Genomic DNA, 22357 nt, shown 5'->3' on the forward strand with positions numbered 1-22357 from the left:
TTGTAGTTTTATTATTAATTTATAGTCTGAACTTGTAGAAGTCACTTCATCTCTTTTTGCATCTGTTTCCTCATCTTTAAATTGTGTATAGTAATGTCTGTTCTACCTACAACTCCAATTTGTGATAGAGATTAAAGCCAGAGAGGTGTATACACGGCCATAGGGCAGGATACACTGTGGAAACGAGAGGCAAAGAGGAGGAGGTAAAGACAATCGAAAGTGGGAGAAAGTATATTGTTTGAAAGTTTGTGTTCAAGAAATAGTTCAAAATGTTGGTTTGGTACGAGAAAAGTAAATGCAAATATGTAAATTGTCAGGGCTATGGGTACCATCTTCATCGGAAGATGAGTGGGAGGGGCCGGAAGTAGAGCCTGGAGAAGTAGCGCTGTCAGTGAGAAGAGGATGCTGTAAAGGGATTCCCTGTGGATGCTACTGCGTAACAGGGGCAGGCCAGATTAGATAGCAGCAAGGTGAGATAAGGCTTACATGAATGGGGCAAGTTAGGATGAAGCATAACCACAAGGTTGCACGTATACAGTGGGTCATTTGCTTAACCAGGCAAATGTTGGTGAAGGGGGTGAGAACTGGATAGAGAAGTTCCATAACTGTTTAGGTCGATATTTGGTAATATTGAGGTATTTTGAGGCAAGTTTGAATAAATGAATCATTTGTAATGGAGAAGAATGTGTGTGATGCCCGGAATCAGAGGCCCTTGTACTTTCTGCCACTGTCTGTTGTCTTTACCTCCCCTTTTATCCTCTCATGTCCACAATGATCTTGGCAGGTCATTGCTGAAGTTTATCTATCTAATTATGTGATTTTTATATTATATTTGTGTTTTTAAGCTTTGAGCAGAGTATGAGCTGCTTTCAGGACTCATTTCTCTTTTTAACAATCTAATCAGAAAGGGACAATATGATGTGCTGAGCTATATCTATTCCAAGCATATCCTTCCTCTCCAAACAGCATGGTTTGCTGGAAAGCACCATGGTAGGAAGAAGGGTTAGGCATGCCCTAGTCGGGGGAGTCTGTTTGTTACTCATCAAGTGACTTTTAACTGTGTAGATATTAAACTGCTGGTAGCCAGGCTCTGACTTCCCAAGGGGACCCCTGTATTAGGATTCTCCAGAGAAACAGAACCAATAGGATGTGTGTGTATGCATGTATGTGTGCACACATGTGTGCACGTGTATGTTATGAGGAATTGGCTCATGTGTTTTGGACACTGGCAAGTCCAAATCTGCAGTGTACACCAGCAGGCTCAAGACCTAGGAGAGCCAGTGGTGCAGCTGCAATCTGAAGGCAGTCTGCTGAAGAATTCCCTCTTGCTCAGGGAGACTGGTCTTTTTGTTCTAGTTAGACTGTCGACTGATTGATTGAGGCCCACGCACATTATGGAGGGCAATCTGCTTGCTCAAAGTTCACTGCTTTAAATGTTAATCTCGTCCAAAAACACGCTCCACGCTGACACACAGAATTAACCGTCACACCCACCATGGGCTGTGCTACAGGCAAGGTCCCCTTAAAAGACATTAGGAGCCCTCTCCACCCCATCCTGAGAACTTCTCTCAAATGCCAGCATTTTTAGCTAAATGTATTAGATAGAAATCCTAGAACCTGCTTGAATCAAATTAATGGATGAGAAAGCACTTTAAAAATTGTGAAGCAGTTTACAAATGTGAGGAATTTAGGGAAATGGTGAGAGAAGAGGGTGTGGGTAGATGTTAGTATGATGGAGTGGATTGCCACCTGTCATGAGGATTACAGTTTGGCAAGAGAACAATAAACCCTTCTTCTTGTGACCGGACTGCACATTACTGTACACAGTGCAGTGCGAGCCTTCTTAAAACCTCTTAGATCTACAGGAAAATCCTGTCCTCCTCCTATGGGAGAGTGGCTTGGTGGGACCTTGGGAACTCTGGTTCCGTTACCTACCCATTGACTTCTCACCTGGTCTCACTGCTGCTGGCTCTTCAGAGGACTCCTCTGGTGCTGTGTAACCCATGGGTTGGAGAACTGGATAGAGGAAAAGTATAATTCGTTTACACAGCAGCTATCTTTTGAGTTGTATTATCTCATATAAACCTTGGGAGAATCTAATGAAGTGGAAGGGGCTGATTATGTTGCTATTCGTGCTCACAGATACAGCAACCACGATTTTAATTCTCCTGGACAGTGTAGTACTTTGCACATAGTTGCTTAATAAATATTTGGTTTAAAAAAAATCTTATTCTATTTCTGTGTTCTCTTTTCTCTCTTTCGTCTGATTTTCCCGCAGCTTGCATTTGAGTGCCTACTATATAAAGAACGGTATATTATTTTTGAGGAGAAAGTAAGTAAATAGAATTTCGATCTGCTCCTTGAGGAATTTTTTTAAGGAGGTTAATTGATCTCAGCATCATAGTGGAAATAAAGTGCTTAATACTAAATACCCCATACCATTTAAGATCTTTTAAAGTAGAGTACTTTTTTTATAACTTAAATCTTTCATTTTATCTTAGAGAGTAAGCCTTTCCTTAGTTTAACTTGCAGAAATGGTGGTGTTTTTTATTTTCCAGTGAACTCTTATAACAAAATGTTCATTAATTAAAAATAGCTGCCCAATACAGGAAACAGCTCATATAGCAGCTTCTGACACTGTTCTAAAAACAGACTTGAGCTGCTCGAGTGCTAAAGAAGAGTGAACACTGACAACTATGTGAACAAATTCAGGTAAAAAAGCATGCTGCGTTTTAAGAAAGATCTGTGTGCCTTTAAATTGTTTTTCTTATGATGAGTCATGTGTGCCTACTATCAATAAAACAATTATAGCAATATATTATGTAGAAAGTGAAATTCCCACCCAAATTTTAGTGTTTGTTTAGTCTCACGGTTTCTACCAGATTTTTTCTATGCATATACAAACAGTATATACTTATTTTAAAAATGGAATTGAATGTTCTATTCAACTTGGTTTTTCATTTCTATATATTAGAAATTTTCCTCATCAAATCTTTCAAAATCCTCTTCCTTAATTTTATTTATTCTCTCTTTTAAGGCAGCATAGTATTTCTCTCTATAGCTGTACTACAGTTTGTTTAAACCAGTTCCCTATTAATAGACTTGTGAGTTGATGCTCTTTTTTATTTAATTTTTTTTCCTTGAAATTCATTGTTTTTAGGGCAGATGTGCATGAAATTGAGCAAATTTACCAAAATGTCATATGTTGATAGTGTAATATATCGAGAATTTACTGTGTGTCTGGAACATTTCTAAGCACTATCCTATGAAAATTAGAAGACTGAGTCTACCATCTTATGAGGGATTAACTATTAATGTCCCTATTCTTAAGGTGCAGAATCCTCCAAGCTCCTTGTCATGGCCATCCATAGGATGGACTGAAAGATGGGTGACTGGGTCAGACATGTGAGGGTCCTTTAATCCAAAGGAGCTAAGCAGAAGGGCAGCAGCTGCATCAGCATAAGAGAAAGCAGAGCTTACAAATTCTTATTGGAGTTACTGATGTTAAAAATCTTTGCTGGTTGCCATAACAACAGGCTTCATTCGGAAGACCTGCCATCTTAACCCTTGTGACTGAACCTTGAGGATTCCCTGGCTCTTAGGTCAGATTGCTTGGTGTCTGTGTATCCCCTACTGACTGCCGAATTCCTGTTGTGAATTTACCTGATACACAGGGCCTTTTCTTAGATTTGTCTGTACCCTTGGTGTGCCTTGCTGAGCACCAAGAGATGTCAGCTAATGCTAAGACCTCCCATCCCTGGCCAGTCCTCCCTGTGGCCTGTGTAGCTGGTCATTGTGTTCTACTGAAAATGCAAACTCCTAAGTTTTTGTCATTATTAGTGGCTTAGACTCTAAGATCTCTAAGACAGACTCTCAGAAAAGTCTCTTGAGACTTGGAAGGTATGTTTCATTTGCTTAAATGATTGTTAAATTGATCCTAGGTGGAATACATTACATTTTAAGAGGAAGAAAAAGTTTATTCCACATTACATTTCTTCGTAGTTAACTAGCCTATCATGACTAGAGAGAGGTGAAGTTTAAAATACCTCTAAAAGGGACCTATGTTTTCATTATTTATTGCAGTGTAATAAACCACTCTGAAACTTAGTAGCTTAAAACAGCAATTTATTATCTCATGATTCAGTGGGTTGACCAGGTGTTCTGTTTCATGTGGTGTCAGCTGGATGCTGGAATGGCTGTGGTCCTCTGAGGCTTGGATGGGAGCTCAGCTGGGACCCACTGGTTGCTTGGGTTGCCTTGTGCTATCTGGGTTCCAAAATGGAAGAAATAGATGCTGCCCAACCAATTAAGGGCTAGGCCCAGAACTAGCACAGCATCATTTCTGCCATATTCTAGCTGTCTAAGCAGTAATAGGTCCAGCCCAGAGTCAGTGTGGGAGGAGACCATACAAGGACATGAATACCTGGAAGTGTGGTTCGTTGGAGGTGATCACCAAAATAACAATTTACCGCAGTGTGCTCTCTGGCCCCTCACACCTTCAAAATATCCTAACCCACATGCAAGACCCGCACAAGTCTCACTCCATTACTATATCAGCTTGAGTCCAGGATGTCATCATTAAATCACGTCCAGGTGCAGATGAGGCTCTTTGGGTACAGCCAATCTCAAACTGAATACCTGTGAACTAAAGGGACAAGTTATTTGCTCTTCTCCCCCATCCAACATACAATGGTAAGGCAGGGCCAGGAAAACTGCAACAGGCGCTCTCCTTCAAAAAGGCTTTAGGAACTGTAGAGAAGTCAAAACCCTGATGCACTGCTGGTGGGAATGTAAAATGGTGCGGTCACTTTGGAAATAGTCTGGCGGGTCCACAAAACCTTAAAACATAGAGTTACCGTTTGACCCAGCAATTCCGTACATAAGCATATACTCAGAGGAAAACATGTCCACGCCACAACTTGTACACAAATGTTCATAGCAACATTATAATAGCCAAAAGGTGTAAACAACCCAAATAGCCACCAACTGATGAATGGATAAATAAAATTAGTCGTATGTCCATACAATGGAAGGAAGTACTGATACCTACTACTATATAGATGGACCTTGGAAATGTGCTAAGTGAAAGAAGCCAGTCACAAAAAGATCACGTTATGATTTCATTTATGTAAAATGTCCAGAATAGGCAAATCTATAGAGACATGAAGTAGATGAGTGCTTTCTTAGGGCTGGTGGGGATGGGTGTATGGGAGGTGATAACTAAAGGGTACAGGTTACTTTTTGAGGTAATGAAAATGTTCTAAAATTGACTGGTTGTGTGTAACTATGAATATACTAAAAGGCTTTGAGTCTCAAACTTTGGGTAAATTGTATGGTATGTGAATTATATCTCAGTAAAGCTGTTAATAATTTAAAAACAGAGAAGGGGAAAATGGGAGACACATGTCAGTTTAACAAATGCCCCAGCTGAGTCTGATGCACACAAAGTTATTAGAACCACTGGTCTAATGGAAAAGGTCTATGAGGAACCACCTAGACTCTTCATGAAGGCTCTCAACAAAGGGTCATACAGCTATATCCTCGAGGCCACCTTTTACCGGCGGCACAGGATTTGATTTTTGCCCTGAGCCATTTCTTATTTTGAGCTTACTTTTTGCTAAGATGCTGAAATGAGGAATTGTTTTATTTTTGAACCCACCAAATCTGGCTCCTTTATATTTCTTCTAAATTTTCTTGAAAGGGAACCAAACAGTTCCTTTGTTCATCTCACGTCTCCTGTATTTTATCATAGGCAGCTGAAATGAGCCAGTTAATACTTTCAGCATTCTTCCTGGAGTTCTCCTTAGTCAGGACCCTGAGTTCATTAGGTACCCTTTCTATCTTCCACATTACTGCATGCAATGGGTTGGCTAATTTTTCTGCCAGTATGCAGCTTAGGTCCCCTTTCTTCAGCCACCAATAATAAATCTTTATTAACAGTTTCCTCAAGCCTGTTCCAGCTTTTGCCCACCACCTGGACCCAAAGCTAGTATGTAGTTTAGGTTTTTATTACAGCAGAGCCCCACTTCTGGTACCAGATTTTGTTTCACTTATCTATTGCTGCATAACAAATCACTCCCAAATTTAGTGGCATAAGGCAACAGTTATTTTCTTGCTCACAATTTTGGGATTTGGCCAGGGTTTGGTAAGGATGGCTCATCGCTGGTCTGTATGCGGTCAGCTGGGACAGCTCGATTAGGGCTGTAGAGTTTATTTCCATGATAGCTCACTTGCGTGGCTGGCAAGTTGGTGCTGGGTGTCAACTGGGATTTTAGCTGGAGTCGTCAGCTGGGCCTTGTTGCTCTTCCCTGTAGGCCTTTCTCATGCATATGGCTGTTTGAACCATCTCCCAACATGGCAGCTAGGCTTTGAAAATGAGGAAGCTGAAGTTGCCAGCCTTCTTAAAAATTTAGCCCAGAACTGGCACAATGTTATTTCTGCCCTTTTCTGTTGGACAGGCCTAGTCCAGATTCAAGGAGGTGGAGAAATTGACACTGCCTCTTGGTGGGAGTAGTGACAAAGAATTTGTGGCTATCATTAACCCACTCGAATCTGTTAGAGTTTTTTTAGTATTGAAAAGGCACTCTTGACTTAAGTTATGAGTTGGTGAAAAGTAATTGTTTATCACTTGAAGAAAGGTGCAAGCTCTGGAAGGAGGTTAAAAGAAAATGTTTACGGGGACTGGCCTGGTAGTGTAGCAGTTAAGTTCACACACTCTGGCAGCCCAGGGCTCGCAGGTTCGAACTATGCACCACTTATCAAGCCATTCTGTGGCAGGCGTCCAGCATATAAAATAGAGGAAGATGGGCACGGATGTTAGCTCAGAGCCAGTCTTCCTCAGCACGGATGTTAGCTCAGAGCCAGTCTTCCTCAGCAAGAAGAGGAGGATCGGCGGCAGATGTTAGCTCAGGGCTAATCTTCCTCAAAAAAAGAAAAAAAGAAAAAGTAAAGAAAACATTTACATATAAAGAGCCTCTTGCTGTCTCTGGAAATTTTTTTTTTTTTTAAGATTTTATTTTTCCTTTTTTTTCCGTAAAGCCCCCCAGTACATAGTTGTATATTCTTCATTGTGGGTCCTTCTAGTTGTGGCGTGTGGGACGCTGCCTCAGTGTGGTCTGATGAGCAGTGCCATGTCCGCGCCCAGGTTTCGAACCAACGAAACACTGGGTTGCCTGCAGTTGAGCACGTGAACTTAACCACTCTGCCACGGGGCCAGCCCCTGTCTCTGGAAATTTTAAATGTTATATTTCACTGGTGGACTAAAGTCATTTTTCTGGTAGAATTAAATTTTAACCTTCTTCATCAACAGAGTAATATTCTCCAGCTCTTTTTTTTTTTTCCTTTTCCTCCCCAAAGCACCCCCGGTACATAGTTATATATTCTTAATTGTGGGTCCTTCTAGTTGTGGCATGTGGGGATGCCGCCTCAGCATGGCCTGATGAGCAGTGCCATGTCCACGCCCAGGATCCGAACCGGCCAAACCCTGGGCCGCTGAAGCGGAGCACACAAACTTAACCACTCAGCCATGGGGCCGGCCCCTCCAGCATCTTTGATTGTATCAAGATTTGTATGCGACAGAGACGTCTGATGCATTTATATATCTTAATTGGTCTTAACACTGAACTATTTATTTTTAATAAAATTTGCCTTGACTATTACCAAATGTAGAGAAATAGCCCCCTTCCTCACGCTTCCCTTCTTAAAATAGGGACTAAATGATGTTTAAGAGTTGTGGACAAGGAAAGGCAGACTCTGGGTGCATTGTAGAAATGATTGTGGTAAAGGCAGAGGGTGGATAATGGGACGAAAGAATCTTGAGGTTTTCTATCCTTTGGAGCTTTTGTGTGCAGCTGTTTCCAGATTATCAAGAGAGGACCAAACAGATGGCAGCAGAAGTCTCCTCTGCGTTTGCTTATTTACCCGAATCATCTATTAGGTTAGCTTAACAGGCTAGTAAATGGCTTCCTGAATTTGTTAAGCACTTACATTAGTAAATTTTTCCCTATCCAATTTGGAGCGCTATTTAAAAAAAAAAAAAATCAAATTAATGCTCTATGACAATGGTGATTTAACTGAGTTTAAATACATCTTGTAGCTTTAAAATTCATAGAATCTGACTGGTATTAAATCTTTGACCTTTAACTGTAGTTCCTATTTTTAACTTTGATTTCATGCTTTTGGGTTTGGTTATGCATTATCTTGATAGCACTGATAAGTTGTTAGATATTGAAGTAATTTGAATATTTTTCTTTGGTTGTTTGTAAAAATGTTTGGGCAACACTAATTTCCTTACTTGCTTTTAGTTTTACTCTCTCACATCTGAGCAGTTGTCAAGTGTGACTATTAATGAACTTTGTGTTTTTTTTTTTGAGGAAGATTAGCCCTGAGCTAACATCTGCTGCCAGTCTTGCTCTTTTTGCTGAGGAAGATTGGGTCTGAGCCTATATCTATGTCCATCTTTGTCTATTTTGTATGTGGGACACCTGCCACAGCATGGCTTGATGAGCAGTGCCTAGGTTCACGCCTGGAATCCGAACCAGTGAAGCCCGGCTGCTGAAGCGGAGCATGTGAACCTAACTGCTTTGCCACTGGGCAGCCCCCATCTCTCTTTGGTTCTTTTATTTATGTTTTTCTTCTTATTCTCCTCATACCTTACCAAATCTAGTGGAGTGACATAGTCAACAGTGAGATTATGGGTATTTGAATGAGATGATAGATACATGTGTTTATGGTTCTGTGTGAGGAACCTTCTAGCTTCTTCTTGATACTCTCCATCCAGCACCAAACTTCCCTGGCATGATATCATCACCAACAGTTTAGAAAATGATGCCCACACTCTTGGTTTTCAGAAATTATCTTCTTCTGTTTCTTCACAAATTACAATTTTATTTGCTTTGCTATATCCCAGGTCCTTATCAATCCATCAAGCAATTGCTGTGTGTGAACCACTAAAGCCTTTTAGGAGACACAGAGGTGGTAAGGAAATGGGCGTGGTTATTTACTCCTTAGTCTCCAGGCTTCAAATTCTTCTTTCTCAGTCAGATTTGAAAAGTGGGCATGGTTTTCTGAAGGCTTGGACTACACCCTTGTAGAATGGTGGGGGTCTCTGAGTTATTTTGGTACTCTCCCGCCTTCGCAACTTTGCCTCACTCATCGTTAATAGGATCTTACTTATTTCAGCGTTTGTACAACCTACTGTATCCTCACTACTTGGAACTCCAATTGTTAAGAATGTATTCTTGTATATATTTAAAAATTGTCCTTTATTTCCCTTGGGTTCCTACGTAATTTCCTGAATACCTTCCAGATATTTTCAGAATTCTCATTTCTGGGCTAAATAATTTTAATCCTTTCAAGATTTTCTCATATCCCACTTTTCCCCATAGCTTTAGTAAACTGTCCAAATAGTTATATATGTTTACTCTTCAACAGAATTATTGTTTTCCATTTGACCTTCCCTCTGTGAATATTTAAGCAGCAAAATTCATAAAGCATTATTTTCTACCAGTTACTCCTCAAAAATATAATTCATAAAATAATGTAATGTAGGACTTGGAAGGGACCTTTGAAATTATGTAATTTAGAGCCCTCCTCTTGCACTATTATTGCACATGTAATGCACAGCTTTGATACATAGAATATATGGAATAATCAGAAAAAGGAGGAAACAGTGCTGCATGTAATTGGAGGATACTTACTCTATCCTTTATACTTCCAGTCTGCCCAGTTTACTGTTTTAATTACAAAATTGCCTGTAGTGCCATTTCATTTCTTTGTAAATTATGTAAATCCTGTCTTTCAGCAAAATCTGCTTATTTGCCCCAAGTGGATATATTTGGGTTTGTGTTATTCTTGATTTTTAACTTTAGTTAACCAACATCATTTTGACTTCCAAAACTTATTTGGACTATCACTTTTTATATTGGTGGCATTTACAAGCTATTTCTAGTTCATCCTTTGGGTTGCCTTTAAAAGATATTCCCATGAAAACTACAAAGTGCTGATGAAAGAAACCAAAGATCTAAATAAAAGGAGAGACGTACTGTGTTCATGGATTGAAAGACTCTCAATATGGTACAGATGACAGTTCTCCCAAATTGATGTCTAAGTTTAACACAATTCCTAACAAAATTCTAGCATGACTTTTGTAGGTATAGTTAGTATTATTTCTAGAATTTACATAGAAAGGCAAAGTACCTAGTATGGCTAAAACAGTTTGGAGAAAGAAGAATAATGGGATAGTCACTCCCCAGTTTTAAGACATTATGCAGCTACAGTAATCAAGACTATGGTATTGTCAGAGAGACAGACAAATAGATAAATGCAACAGAATAGAGAACCCAGAGGTAGCCTCATACAGGTATAGCCAACTTATTTTTGACAGAGGTGCAAAAGTAATACAGTTTATCTTTTCAACAGGCGATGCTAGAGAAGTTGGATGTCTCTGGGCAAAAAAATGAACCTCAACCTAAACCTTAGACATTATATATAAATTAAGTCAAAACAGGTCATCACTTTCAATGTAAACCATAAAATTGTAAAACTTTTAAAAGAAAACATAGGATAGAATCTTCAGGACCTTCGGCTTGGCAAAAAGATCTTAGCCATGACACCAGAAGCATGAACCATAAAAGAAAAAAAAATAGATAAATAGGATTTCATCAAAATTGAAAATTTTTGCTCTGTGAAAGACTGTTAAAGGGCGAAAAGACAAGCTATAGACTGAAAAAAAATTTGGAAACGCTATATTTGACAAAGAACTCTATCAAAATATATAAAGAACTCTCAAAACTTAACAGTAAAGAATTCCAGTCTCACTAGAAAAAGGGCAAACAACATGAAGACACATTTCACTGGAAAGGACATATGGATGACAAATGAACGTAAGCCCATGTGGACACTCGTCATACAATCTAGCAATTGCGCTTCTGCGCATTTATCCCAGAGAACTGAAAAGTTAGATCTGCATTAAAACCTGTACAAGAATGTTCATAGCAGTTTTATTTATAATAGCCCAAAACTGTAAACAGCCTAATGTTCATTAACAAGTGTGGCTAACCTAACTGTGGTACGACCACACTATGGAACTCTTTGCCGCAATAACAAAGAACACAGGATTGATACTTTTAAGAGCTTGAATGAGTCTCAAGGGCATTATGCTGAGTGGAAAAAGCCGATCTCAGAAAGTTTCCTACTGTGCAATTCCACTTAGGTAGCATTCTGTAAATGACAACGTGCTAGAAATAGAGAACACATAAGTGGCTGCTAGGGGCTAGGGCTGATGGGGAGAAGCATGTTGGGTATGACTATACAGGGGTAGCATGAGGGAGCTCTTTGTGGTGATGGAATTGTTCAGTATCTTGATTGTGGTGGCAGTGACATAAATCTATACGAGTGATAAAATGGCATAGAACTAAACATACGCATTGTGCCAGCGTCAGTTTCCTAGTTTTGATATTGTACTATAGTTGTATACAACGTGATCATTACGGGAAACTGGACCTTCCTGTACTATTTTTGCAACTTCCTGCCAGTCCACAATTATTTCGAAATAAAAAGTTAAAAATAAAAGATATATTCAGACTTTAGACCTGTGGTGTCTACTAGCCCTGGGTTGCTTTTAAAATTTAAATTTAAATGAATTTAAATAAAACAACTTCAGTTCCTTGGTCACACAAGCCATGATTCAAGTGCTCATGTGGCTATCTTATCAGATAGCACAAATATAGAAAATTTCTACCACCACAGAAAGTTCAGTCTGCAGTTCAGCTTTGGGCAAACCCCTCTACATTGCCAAGTGCCATGTGTGTGGGTACCTTTGGATTTCTTAGTGAACTGTCTTAAATTTATAAATGAAAAGATAATAGTCTGTACTAGTGAAATTTAAGTAGAAGAAATGGATTTAACATAACGCTTTTTTTAAAGACTCAATTTTTGAGGCTATCTCCCGTATTTTAATAAGAAAAGGAAATGAAACATTTGCTTCATGTTTGAAATAGGAATAAGGTTTTTTTCCTTATCTGCCAAGGCAGTTGCAATTTCTTTCCATGATCACAATATAGAATGTAGAGGAAACGGGCAAACTAGAAGGATGGACAGGTAGGGGAAGGAGAGATCAGCAGGAAAAGTATTTTAAATATCCCATACTTTCTATTGTTATTTTCTGTTTCTTAGTGACCAGCTTACTAGTGGTGGCGTACCATTGCAGAGGAAGCGGGGTTTAGCAACCAGGCCTTAAACCAGAATTCTATTTCTGACTCAAAGTGACCGTGAGGAAGTGACAAATTCACTCTTCTCGTTCTTATAACCGATAAGCAAGTTAAGATAAAACCAACTATTGCTCGAGTGGACTACAGGATGAGTGATTCTAAAGTGATCCCACTATTTTAGGTTGTGTGTAAAACTACTTGCTTACAAGTAGATTAAATACGAAGCTTTGAGGAATTTAGTTTTAAAAAAAAGTCCCGTGAGGTAGGAAGAGGTAGGTCACTTTACCAGACATGAACTGCTTTGAGTTTGGGAGTTAAAAACGAAACAACTCAGACACAGAGTGAAAATTTTTCTTATTCCATTCTGGGTCAATTTGAGAAAACTTTGGGAGAATAAGCAGACATTTTGCATTTGAAAGATGGGAGTTTGAAGTTAAGCCGTCCAGGGTTTGAATTGCAGCTCTGCCAGTTACTCTCTGGGAAAGTTATTTAGCTCTAGTTCTCAGTTTCACAATCTATAAAATGGGGCTAATAACGCCTGCCATTAGGGTGGTTATGAGGATGACACATAAGAAGTAGACAGCTGTAATGACAAATGATAATATTGATTTGATCAAGACATGGAATAGAATGATGGTGGTGTTAGGAGCAGAAATAGCTTTGTTTATTCTCCTTTGTGGAGATTTATTTTAGCCACGTAGTAATGGGTTTGGGGTAGGGGGGATGTTGCTCATTTTCACTTTATAACAAATTGGTTCATATCGTGGTTCCTAAAGCCATTCTCGAATTTAACTAAATGTATGTGAGGCTAAATTGATCAAAATCACTTGATTTAAAGCCATGAAGGGATAAATCTGCTTTTATAAAATCTAGCAGACTGAAATATAAGCAGCAAACTAAAAAAAAAGCATACATTCATGAGAGAAATTTTATTTCAGTGAAATCCCGGCAACATGTTTCTATAGCTAAATCCACATAATAGCTGAATGAACAGTGAAAAGTTTTAGTTAATTGTAAAGATATATGAAAATCTGTAGTGTACAGTGTTAAATTATCAGAAAATATTCCATATGAATTTTCTTTTTCTTTGCCTACTAAACTACTAAAACATTGAAAAAGAGGGCAAGCACCTGAGCCAACATACTCATTAGGATCTTTTTGGCTCAGGTTCCCTGTAGCTGAGTGAGGCCGTTCCAGTTTTAGCCAATAGTTCATTGGTATGTGGTCAGTTTGAAGTTTCCAGCTGTACTCCTCTGAGCTAGAGAGAGGGAACCAAAAATGCTGACATCCTCATTGACTTCATCACTCATGCCCGAGCACATACACCAACACTTCCTGTGCCAAACCTACTCTGGCTCTGCAGAGGACACCCCAGGCCTCAGCTGACTTGGGTGGGTTGGACTGGTGAAGTTGGGAAAGCATTAGCCCTCAGTGGGATACCACCACACTATGTGAACATGCCGTGTCTCATTACTACACCTTTCACTTCACAGAGACCAGCTTTCAAAGCTTCTAATAATAACATTCATGGACAGCTAGTCATTGTTGCAGGTGGGTTACCAGCTCTCAAAATCACCACCCTATGAAAAGTATTATATTGGACGACAGCATGTTTAAGAAAGAGTTAATTTAGAAATATGCCGTGGAAATTGCACTGAAAAAAATCTATCAGAAGATCTGAATTATATATAGCTTGTCTCCCTAATATCAATAAGGCTGCATCTATCCTGCCAAACCACACCTGGTGTCAGTTTTCTTATCCATACCGCGGGAGGGTTTCTAAATTTCTAAGACTTTGTGATTTTAGTGTGTGTTTTTCCAGGTAGTTTCCTCCATGTTTCCACTTGTTGGTTCATAAACTACATTAAATGTTTGTTTTATTCTACCCATCAAAATTTCCTCAAGTATTGTCAGGTACTTAAGGTAATACCCTATTTTCAGTTTGTTGTTCTTTCAGAAATAGTAATTTGAAGAAGTGATATTGCAAAGTTAAACTGCCTCTGGGTATTATAGTTTGATTCTGAGTACCACGTCTAAATATCACATGAAAGGGAAATTAGACTTTGGATTATTAGGTAAATGTTGAATCCACGTGATGATAAACCTTTAGGTGTTTTAAGAAGTCTATTATGTGATATTTTAACTAAAACATTGACTTTAATCAGTAATTTTCTCTTATAAACATGGCAAGGATGAGAAATTCACTCATTGGTGCCTTTCCTCCTTTAAATCCTGATGTGTTTTTAGGAAGAAGTTATTTGGGAGTGCTAGGTAACCTGGGAAGGAAAGAGAAGGCCCTTGTGCTTTGGGGGAGATGGAGAGTTTAAACATGGTTTTGTTATTCAGCGTTTCTTATGACTTTCTAATGATCATGAAAAAAAAATTCTAAAAATCCTTTAAGACCCATTTTTAAAGAATAGTTTGCTATAAATCTACAGGCTGTCACTACAGTAAAATCACATGTAGTTGACCCCATCCTTCCCACTCCAACACAGTGTTTTAGAACTCTCTCACTACATTTTGAAATACCTTCATGGAGTTTTGAAATGCATTACTTGCGTAGTTCTTTGAGGCTCCATCACTGCTAGAAGAAGAATTATGAAATGTAGCTCTGCACTTCCCGTTAGTTCTGTCCCATGTCGAACAGAAGATGTGCGCGTGTCTGGTGTCTAAATTCAGAATGCCTGTAGATTTTACCCACAAAGCATAGATCCAGATAATTCTTCCACAAGCAGGAAAGAAGTATGATTAATCAGAAGAGTAAAAGGCACTGCCGGATGCTGCTTGAAAGGAATCCTATATGGGGATCTGTGAGTATTGTTATTTTTGCAGTTTCCATTTCTGAACTATCTTGGGTTAAAAACATTTGAATTTTGTGAGTATATAAAGTGTATGAGTAGATGAAGTAACTGGTATTTGTCTTTTTGTTTACTAAATGATAAGTAAGTCATATCATTATTGAAAAACCATCATGGGTCTTGTTTAGAATGGATTCATGCTGTGATTTTGGCACAAAGGTGTACTTTTTCTTATTTTCGTGGCCCAAGTATGATGACTTGAGGTACCGGCGTTTTTCCCTGTGGACTCAGCACGACAGTGAAAGTGCACTGTGCTTGAAGTGCAATCACTGTTGCCCTTTCTTATCTGAGACTTTTTATCATAACCTCCTTCCTCCTATTTCTAATTTCTATTTCTCCTCCTTTCTTCTAATATATAAAAGCTATACTTCACCCAGTGTCTTAGAACTTATTTGGGCACTTAAGAGTCTCTTGATCATCAATTATTTGTGGATAAAATTCCCTCTAGTTCTAAAACATTAGCAAGATATATTGGTAATGCAGAAGTTTAAGGATTTCTTCAAATTACATATGGTTTATTAGAATCTGACGTCTAGTTGACTAGATCCTTCTATCATTGTGCCTTTAATGTTCTCTTGGTCTTTTATATTTAACTGAAAAACCGTTTTAGGTGAAAGTCTTTGTTCAGAAATACATTTTTAAACATATTTTTTAGGGTAGTAAGGAGAAAGATAATAAACATCCAGGTGTAACTACTGGTGATATGTTGATGTGTTTTTCTTCTTTGTATCTGTTGTTGTGTAAAGTTGAGTTATATCGTACATGGATTTTTTTTTTATCATACTTTCCCTCTCCCACACAACATTAAATTGTTTCATGTTACTAAAAGTTCTTCGTAAAAATTCAATAGCTCTATGATATTCTGTTACAAAGTAGTACTATACTTTGGTTAACACATCCTCTATTGTTGGATATTAAAAATTTTTCAAGATTTTGGATTATAAATAACTGTAAGAACATCACCATTTTTTTTTTTTTAAAGATTTTATTTTTTCCTTTGTCTCCCCAAAGCCCCCCGGTACATGATTGTGTATTCTTCGTTGTTCGTTGTGGGTTCTTCTAGTTGTGGCATGTGGGACGCTGCCTCAGCGTGGTCTGATGAGCAGTGCCATGTCCGCGCCCAGGATTCGAACTAATGAAACACTGGGCTGCCTGCAGCGGAGCGCGCGAACTTAACCACTCGGCCACGGGGCCAGCCCCAGAACATCACCATTTTTAAAGATTATCTTGCAAGGAGCATGGGGCGGGGGGAATCCCATTGTACTTGTATTCTTGATTTAAGATATAAATAATAGCCTGATCTTAGAATTTTCAGGACAAAACATTGAATTAGGATCTGAAACAAATGTATTGGGTGCCGTGTTTGTTTAAGTGTATGGACTTCACATTTTATCTTTGACTTCTGTGTGGCAGACAGTCTATGTGCTAGCTATTTTTCAAATGTGGATTACATTGCTTTCTTCATTGAGACAAACTGGAGTGGGTTCTGTAGAACTTTAGCAAATTGGTGGGTCATTGAGGAAAATTGAAAGAAGGCTTTTCTAACTAAGGCAGGTTCTTCTTTGCCACCTCATGTGAATGGAAAACTACATCCATGCTTACAGGATAAATTAAGCATTGTGACAATACTGGTGCCTGGAAAAATACAGATTCACAAGGCTTTGGCCAAAGTTTTTCTTTGTGTCACTAGGTTAGAAATGGCCTGAGAGTCTCCCAATAATTCAGCCACAGAAGAAAGAAAAAGCTTGTTGTTCTTCTTTCCCATTGTATAGAGTCCCTATGTCACAGACTTGCACCAAGATGGAGTACTGACCATCCCTGTGGAATGAATGGACCTGAGTTTAGAGTACTTTGATTTACTTATAGATTCTTAAATGTATCTTCTATTTAAAACTTTATAGGCATGATAATAAATTGTAATAGAATAGAGATAGCTAGGGTAATATGAGGATACAAGAAAAATATGGAAGTTTGGAGGCTTATCTTCAGGTAATTATTTTGGATCAGAAACTTTGATTCCCAGATTTCGGGGGATTTATTTTTCCTTTGCTCTACCTCTGTCTTTGCCTCGCTAGTTTGGATGATAATACAAGTTAGTATCCTGACTTTTCTTTATAAATGAGTAAAGTTTTATTGAATATGTGTTATACTTAGAAATAGTCATTTCTCCTAATTTTTATTGTAGCTTCAAAATTCAGTATCTGTTTGCTACTAAATGCCAGATTATGTATATGCATAGATATTTTCCTTTAAAAAGAAGTCAAAGTGTGATTTATTACCGGACTTCTATGTTTTAGTCTCTAATGACAAGAATGAATAGATTTATTTATAAGACTAAAGGAGATTCAGGATTTGGCTGAAAACAACAGTAGTACTGGGGGGGAGGGTTGCCCCCATTTTCTGTCTTTTGTTTTTCAGGCGTCCGAACCTACGTGTGCTTCCCTTCCGAGTGTGTGTACAGTGCATGTAGTATTCTAAGGACCAACTTTGTAACTGAACCACGTGGACTTCTGTCCAGCAGTTGATACACTTCCTGGCATTTCTCCTGCCCATTTGTTTCATCTTTCCAACTCATTTGATCCTCTTGCATTAGAGATGACAGCTGCAATTGCAAATGGGGTTCATAAAGTAGCTGTATTATAAAATGCCGTGCCCTGGTTCTTGTGTAGTTTCACTGATGACAGAGTTGGCAACTCAGAAATGCTACAGATTTGTTTGACAGGTCAGGTGGAAACATTATCTTTATTTTACGGAATGAGAGTTTATGTATAAAAAGGACTGGTAATTGACGTGGAGAGGTATAAATTACATCTGCTAAATACTAGTCTTCCTGTTTCCTGAGCACCTTTTAGACGCGGTGCTTTGTGTTATATGTTCATTATTTCTAATCCTCAGAATAAGACCCTCTTTTTTGGGTCGAGAAAGCAGACTCAGTGAGGTTATATACTCATATCTTCATATTTAGTGTTGCATGGTAAATAGCAGAACTGGAATGCGAGTGCAAGATCATCTGTTTCCAAAGCTTGTAGCCTGTCCATTACACAGTAATTTGTTTTATTTCTTTGTGAGTAGTATTTTATTTCCATTTTGCTGTTGATGGATATTGACTATTATGATGAAAGGTGCTATGAACGTTATTGTACATGTCTTTTGGTGGAATTATGGGGTCATGGGGTATGCATGTGCTCAACTTTAGGAGATGTTGCCTCAGAGTTTTCTACAGTGGGTATAGTGTGTGAGTTGTCTAGTTATTACACTTCTTTTCCAGTACCCTCTGTTGGTTTTTTAAAAATTTAGCCATGTGGCAGGTGTCAACTTATATCATTTTGTGATTTTAATTTGCACCTCTCTGATGATTAATGATTTTTATATGCTTATTGGAGAACTTCTTTTGTGAAGTTCTCAATCAAGACTTTTACCCATTAAAAATCTGAGTTCTTTATATATTCCAGGTACTAGTCCTTTGTCCAAATTATGAGTTACAAATATTTTTTTCTCCTGTAATGCTTTCTTTTTTATACTTAGTGGTGTCCTTTGATGAACAGTGTTATCCAATTTCAGTCTTTTCCCTTAAAGTTAGGTCTCTATTCTTTTTAAAACACCTTTGCCCATCTGAAGATCATAAAGAGCTTTTCCTATAGTACTTCTAGAAGCTTATTGTTTATTTATTTATAATCGTTTGACCTTTCGCATTTAGGTCTATGATCCATCTGAAATGGGTTTTTGTGAAAGATGTAAAGTTTAGGGGGTCAAGATTTATTTTTTGAGCCATGTGGATATCAAGTTGATTTAGCATCATTTAGTGAAAAGATTGTCCTTTGCCCACTAATATCTCAGTGACAACTTGATTTTAAGGTTTTGACTGAGAATTCTGACATTTGACACTTCCATCTAAGCCATCTCAAATTCTTTTTCTTGTTTTACTTAAATCATCTCAAGTATGGACCATGTTTTCTATTTCATCACTTCTCACCTAATGTAGTGCTCTGTACACATTGTAGGAAAGAGTAGAAAATTTCTGAGTCGTAGAAAGATTTTTCCTTTTGGGATGGCAGTGGTTGGCATATACATCACTGCAGGGGAAGGTGAGGGAATGCGTTCACATTGCTGGATGGGAGCAATTTGTGTGTTGTTTCGAGGTGAAGTCGCCTGAGCTGCACTTTTCCCATAAGTTTCTTTCCACTAAAAATTACGGAGGTTTGGATTATAGCCCCTCTCACTGGATTGAAAGCAAGTATCAGAGGAATCATTCATTCAAAACAGCGTTCTTTATTTGCACTATCTGCTGTGTCCCTTTTGTGCTCAATAAACCTACATACTGTTCACCACAGTGGGGACTCTTTTTTTCTTTCATTGATTCTTCTCAATAGCTAATTTGATTTTTAAGCACTAAGAAAGGATTCCATGAAAGACTTTTTGTTTTGGCCATGATGGAGTAATGGATATTGGAACACCCTCCTGCCATAAAAAATTACAAAACTGGGAAAATATATGCAGCTTTATATGCTTATATTAGAAAGAAAAGAAATTTTAGCATAATTGATCTGAATTTCTACCTGAAGAATTTAGAAAAAGAGCAAATTAAACTGAAGGTAAGTAGAAGGAAAGAAATAATAAACATAAAAGTGAAAACTATACAATAGAGAACAAACAGTAGATAAAAGAAACAAAAAGTTATTTCCTTGCAAAGTTTAATAAAATTGATAATTCTCTATTAAGACTGATCAAGAATGAAAGACACAATTCCAATATCAGGATTCCTATAGACATTAAAAGGATAATAAGTATTATGAACAGCTTTATGCCAATAAATTCTACAGCTTAGATGAAAGAGACAAATTCCTTTGAAAGACAAGCTGAGTAAAACATAACAGACCATGAAGAAATAGAAATTTGAATAGTCCTCCATCTACTAAAGAAATTGATTTGGCAATGAAAAATCTTCTGACAAAGAATATCATGATGCTGCTGGTCAGGAACCCCCTTTTTTTTTAATTGAGGTTATGATAGTTTGCAGCATTGTGAAATTTCAGTTGTACATTATTATTTGTCAGTCACCATATAGGTGCGCCCCTTTACCCTTTGTGCTCATCCTCACCCCCCTGGTAACCACTAAATAGTTCTCTTTGTCTGTGTGTTTGTTTATCTTGCACATATGACTGGAATCATACAGAGTTTGTCTTTCTCTGGCTTATTTCACTTAACATAATACCCTCAAGGTCCATCCATGTTGTTGCAAATGGGATGATTTTGTCATTTTTTATGGCTGAATACTATTCCAGGGTGTGTGGGTGTGGGTGTGTGTGTGTGTGTGTGTGTGTGTCTATGTCTATGTATACACCGTATCTTCTTTATCCAATCATCAGTCAGTGGGCACTTAGATTGCTTCCATGTCTTGGCTATTGTGAGTAATGCTGCAGTGAACATAGGGGTGCACAATTCTCTTTGAATTGTTGATTTCGAGTTCTTTGGATAGATACCCAGCGGTGGGATAGCTGGGTCATATGGTATTTCTAGTTCTGGTTTTTTGAGAACTCTCCATACTGTTTTCCATAGTGGCTGTGCCAATTTGCATTCCCACAGAAGTGTATGAGGGTTCCGTTTTCTCCACAACCTCTCTAACGTTTGTTATTTTTTGTCTGGGTGATTATAGCCATTCTAACAGGTGTAAGGTGATATCTTAGTGTAGTTTTTATTTGTGTTTCCCTGTTGATTAGTGCTGTTGAGTATCTTTTCATGTGCCTGTTGGCCATCTGTATATCTTCTTTGGAGAGATGTCTGTTCATATCCTCTGCCCATTTTTTTTTTTTTTAAAGATTTTATTTTTTCCTTTGTCTCTCCAAAGCCCCCCGGTACATAGTTGTATATTCTTAGTTGTGGGTCCTTCCAGTCGTGGCATGTGGGACGCTGCCTCAGCGTGGTTTGATGAGCAGTGCCATGTCCGCAGCCAGGATTCGAACCAACGAAACACTGGGCTGCCTGCAGCGGAGCGCGCGAACTTAACCACTCGGCCACGGGGCCAGCCCCATCTCCTCTGCCCATTTTTTGATTGGGTTTGATTTTTTGTTGTTGAGTTGTGTGAGTTCTTTATATATTATAGAGATTAACCCCTTGTCAGATATATGATTTGCAAATATATTTTCCCAGTTGGTGGATTGTCTTTTCATTTCAATCCTGGTTTCCCTTGCCTGTAGAAGCTCCTTAGTCTGATAAGTCCCATTTGTTTATTTTTTCTTTTGTTTCCCTTGTTGGAGAAGATGTGCTGTTTGAAAAGATCCTTTTAAGACTGATGTCAAAGAGTGTATTGTCTATATTTTCTTCTAGAAGTTTTATGGTTTCAGGTCTTACCTTCAAGTCTTTGATCCATTTTGAGTTTATTTTTGTGAATGGCATAAGAGAATGGTCAACTTTCATTCTTTTACATGTGGCTGTCCAGTTTTCCCAACATTTATTGAAGAGACTTTCTTTTCTCCGTTGTATGTCCTTAGCACCTTTGTGGAAGATTAGCTGTCTGTAGATGTGTGGTTTTATTTCTGGGCTTTCAGTTCTGTTCCATTGATCTGTGTGCCTCTTTTTGTACTGGTACCACGTTGTTTTGATTATGATATCTTCGTAGTATATTTTTAAGTCAGGGATTGTGATGCCTCCAGCTTTGTTCTTTTTTTCTCAGGATTGCTTTGGCAATTTGGGGTATTTTGTTGCCCCATGTGTCCGTGAAGAATGTCATTGGGATTCTGACTGGGATTGCATTGAATCTGTAGATTGGTTTGGGTAGTATGGACATTTTAAGTATGTTTACTCTTCTAATTCATGTGCATGGAATATCTTTCCATTTCTTTATGTCATCATTAATTTCTTTCAGTAATGTCTTCTGGTTTTCATTGTCTAGGTCTTTCACTTCCTTGGTTAAATTTATTCCAAGATATTTTATTATTTTTGCTGCAAATGGGATTGTGTTCTTGAGTTCTCTTTCTGTTAGTTTGTTATTGGAGTATGGAAATGCAACTGATTTTTGTAAGTTGATTTTGTACCCTGCAACTTTGCTGTAATTGTTGATTATCTCTAGTAGCTTTCCAATTGATTTTTTAGGGTTTTTCTATATATAAAATCATGTCTGCAAACAGTGAGAGTTTCACTTCTTCATTGCCTATTTGGATTCCTTTTATTTCTTTTTCTTGCCTAATTGCTCTGGGCAAAACCTCCAGTACTATGTTGAATAGGAGTGGTGAGAGTGGCACCCTTGTCTTGTTCCTGTTCTCAGAGGGATGGCTTTCAGTTTTTCCCTGTTGA

The 22357-nt window shown here is 38.2% G+C and overlaps 1 protein-coding gene across 5 annotated transcripts in view; it reads left to right on the top strand.

The window, feature by feature from the left end:
* The window catches only part of FGD4 (FYVE, RhoGEF and PH domain containing 4), a 192541-nt gene that overhangs the window by 49788 nt on the left and 120396 nt on the right, over positions 1–22357 (top strand). Inside the window, exon 1 of one of the 5 annotated variants that reach the window (XM_070494679.1) lies at positions 2649–2712. The exons of 2 other annotated variants lie outside the window; for them this stretch is intronic. Coding sequence is in view for 1 of the 3 variants with exons in the window: in XM_070494673.1 (XP_070350774.1) it covers positions 15010–15019 (10 nt within the window). In the remaining 2 variants the exon portion in view is untranslated. Of the gene's footprint in view, positions 1–2648; positions 2713–14822; positions 15020–22357 lie in introns of those variants that run through there. 2 more of the 5 variants (XM_070494677.1, XM_070494673.1) reach the window with 2 other exon arrangements.

Source organism: Equus asinus, chromosome 22 (assembly GCF_041296235.1).
Source record: "Equus asinus isolate D_3611 breed Donkey chromosome 22, EquAss-T2T_v2, whole genome shotgun sequence".
Lineage (NCBI taxonomy): Eukaryota > Metazoa > Chordata > Mammalia > Perissodactyla > Equidae > Equus > Equus asinus.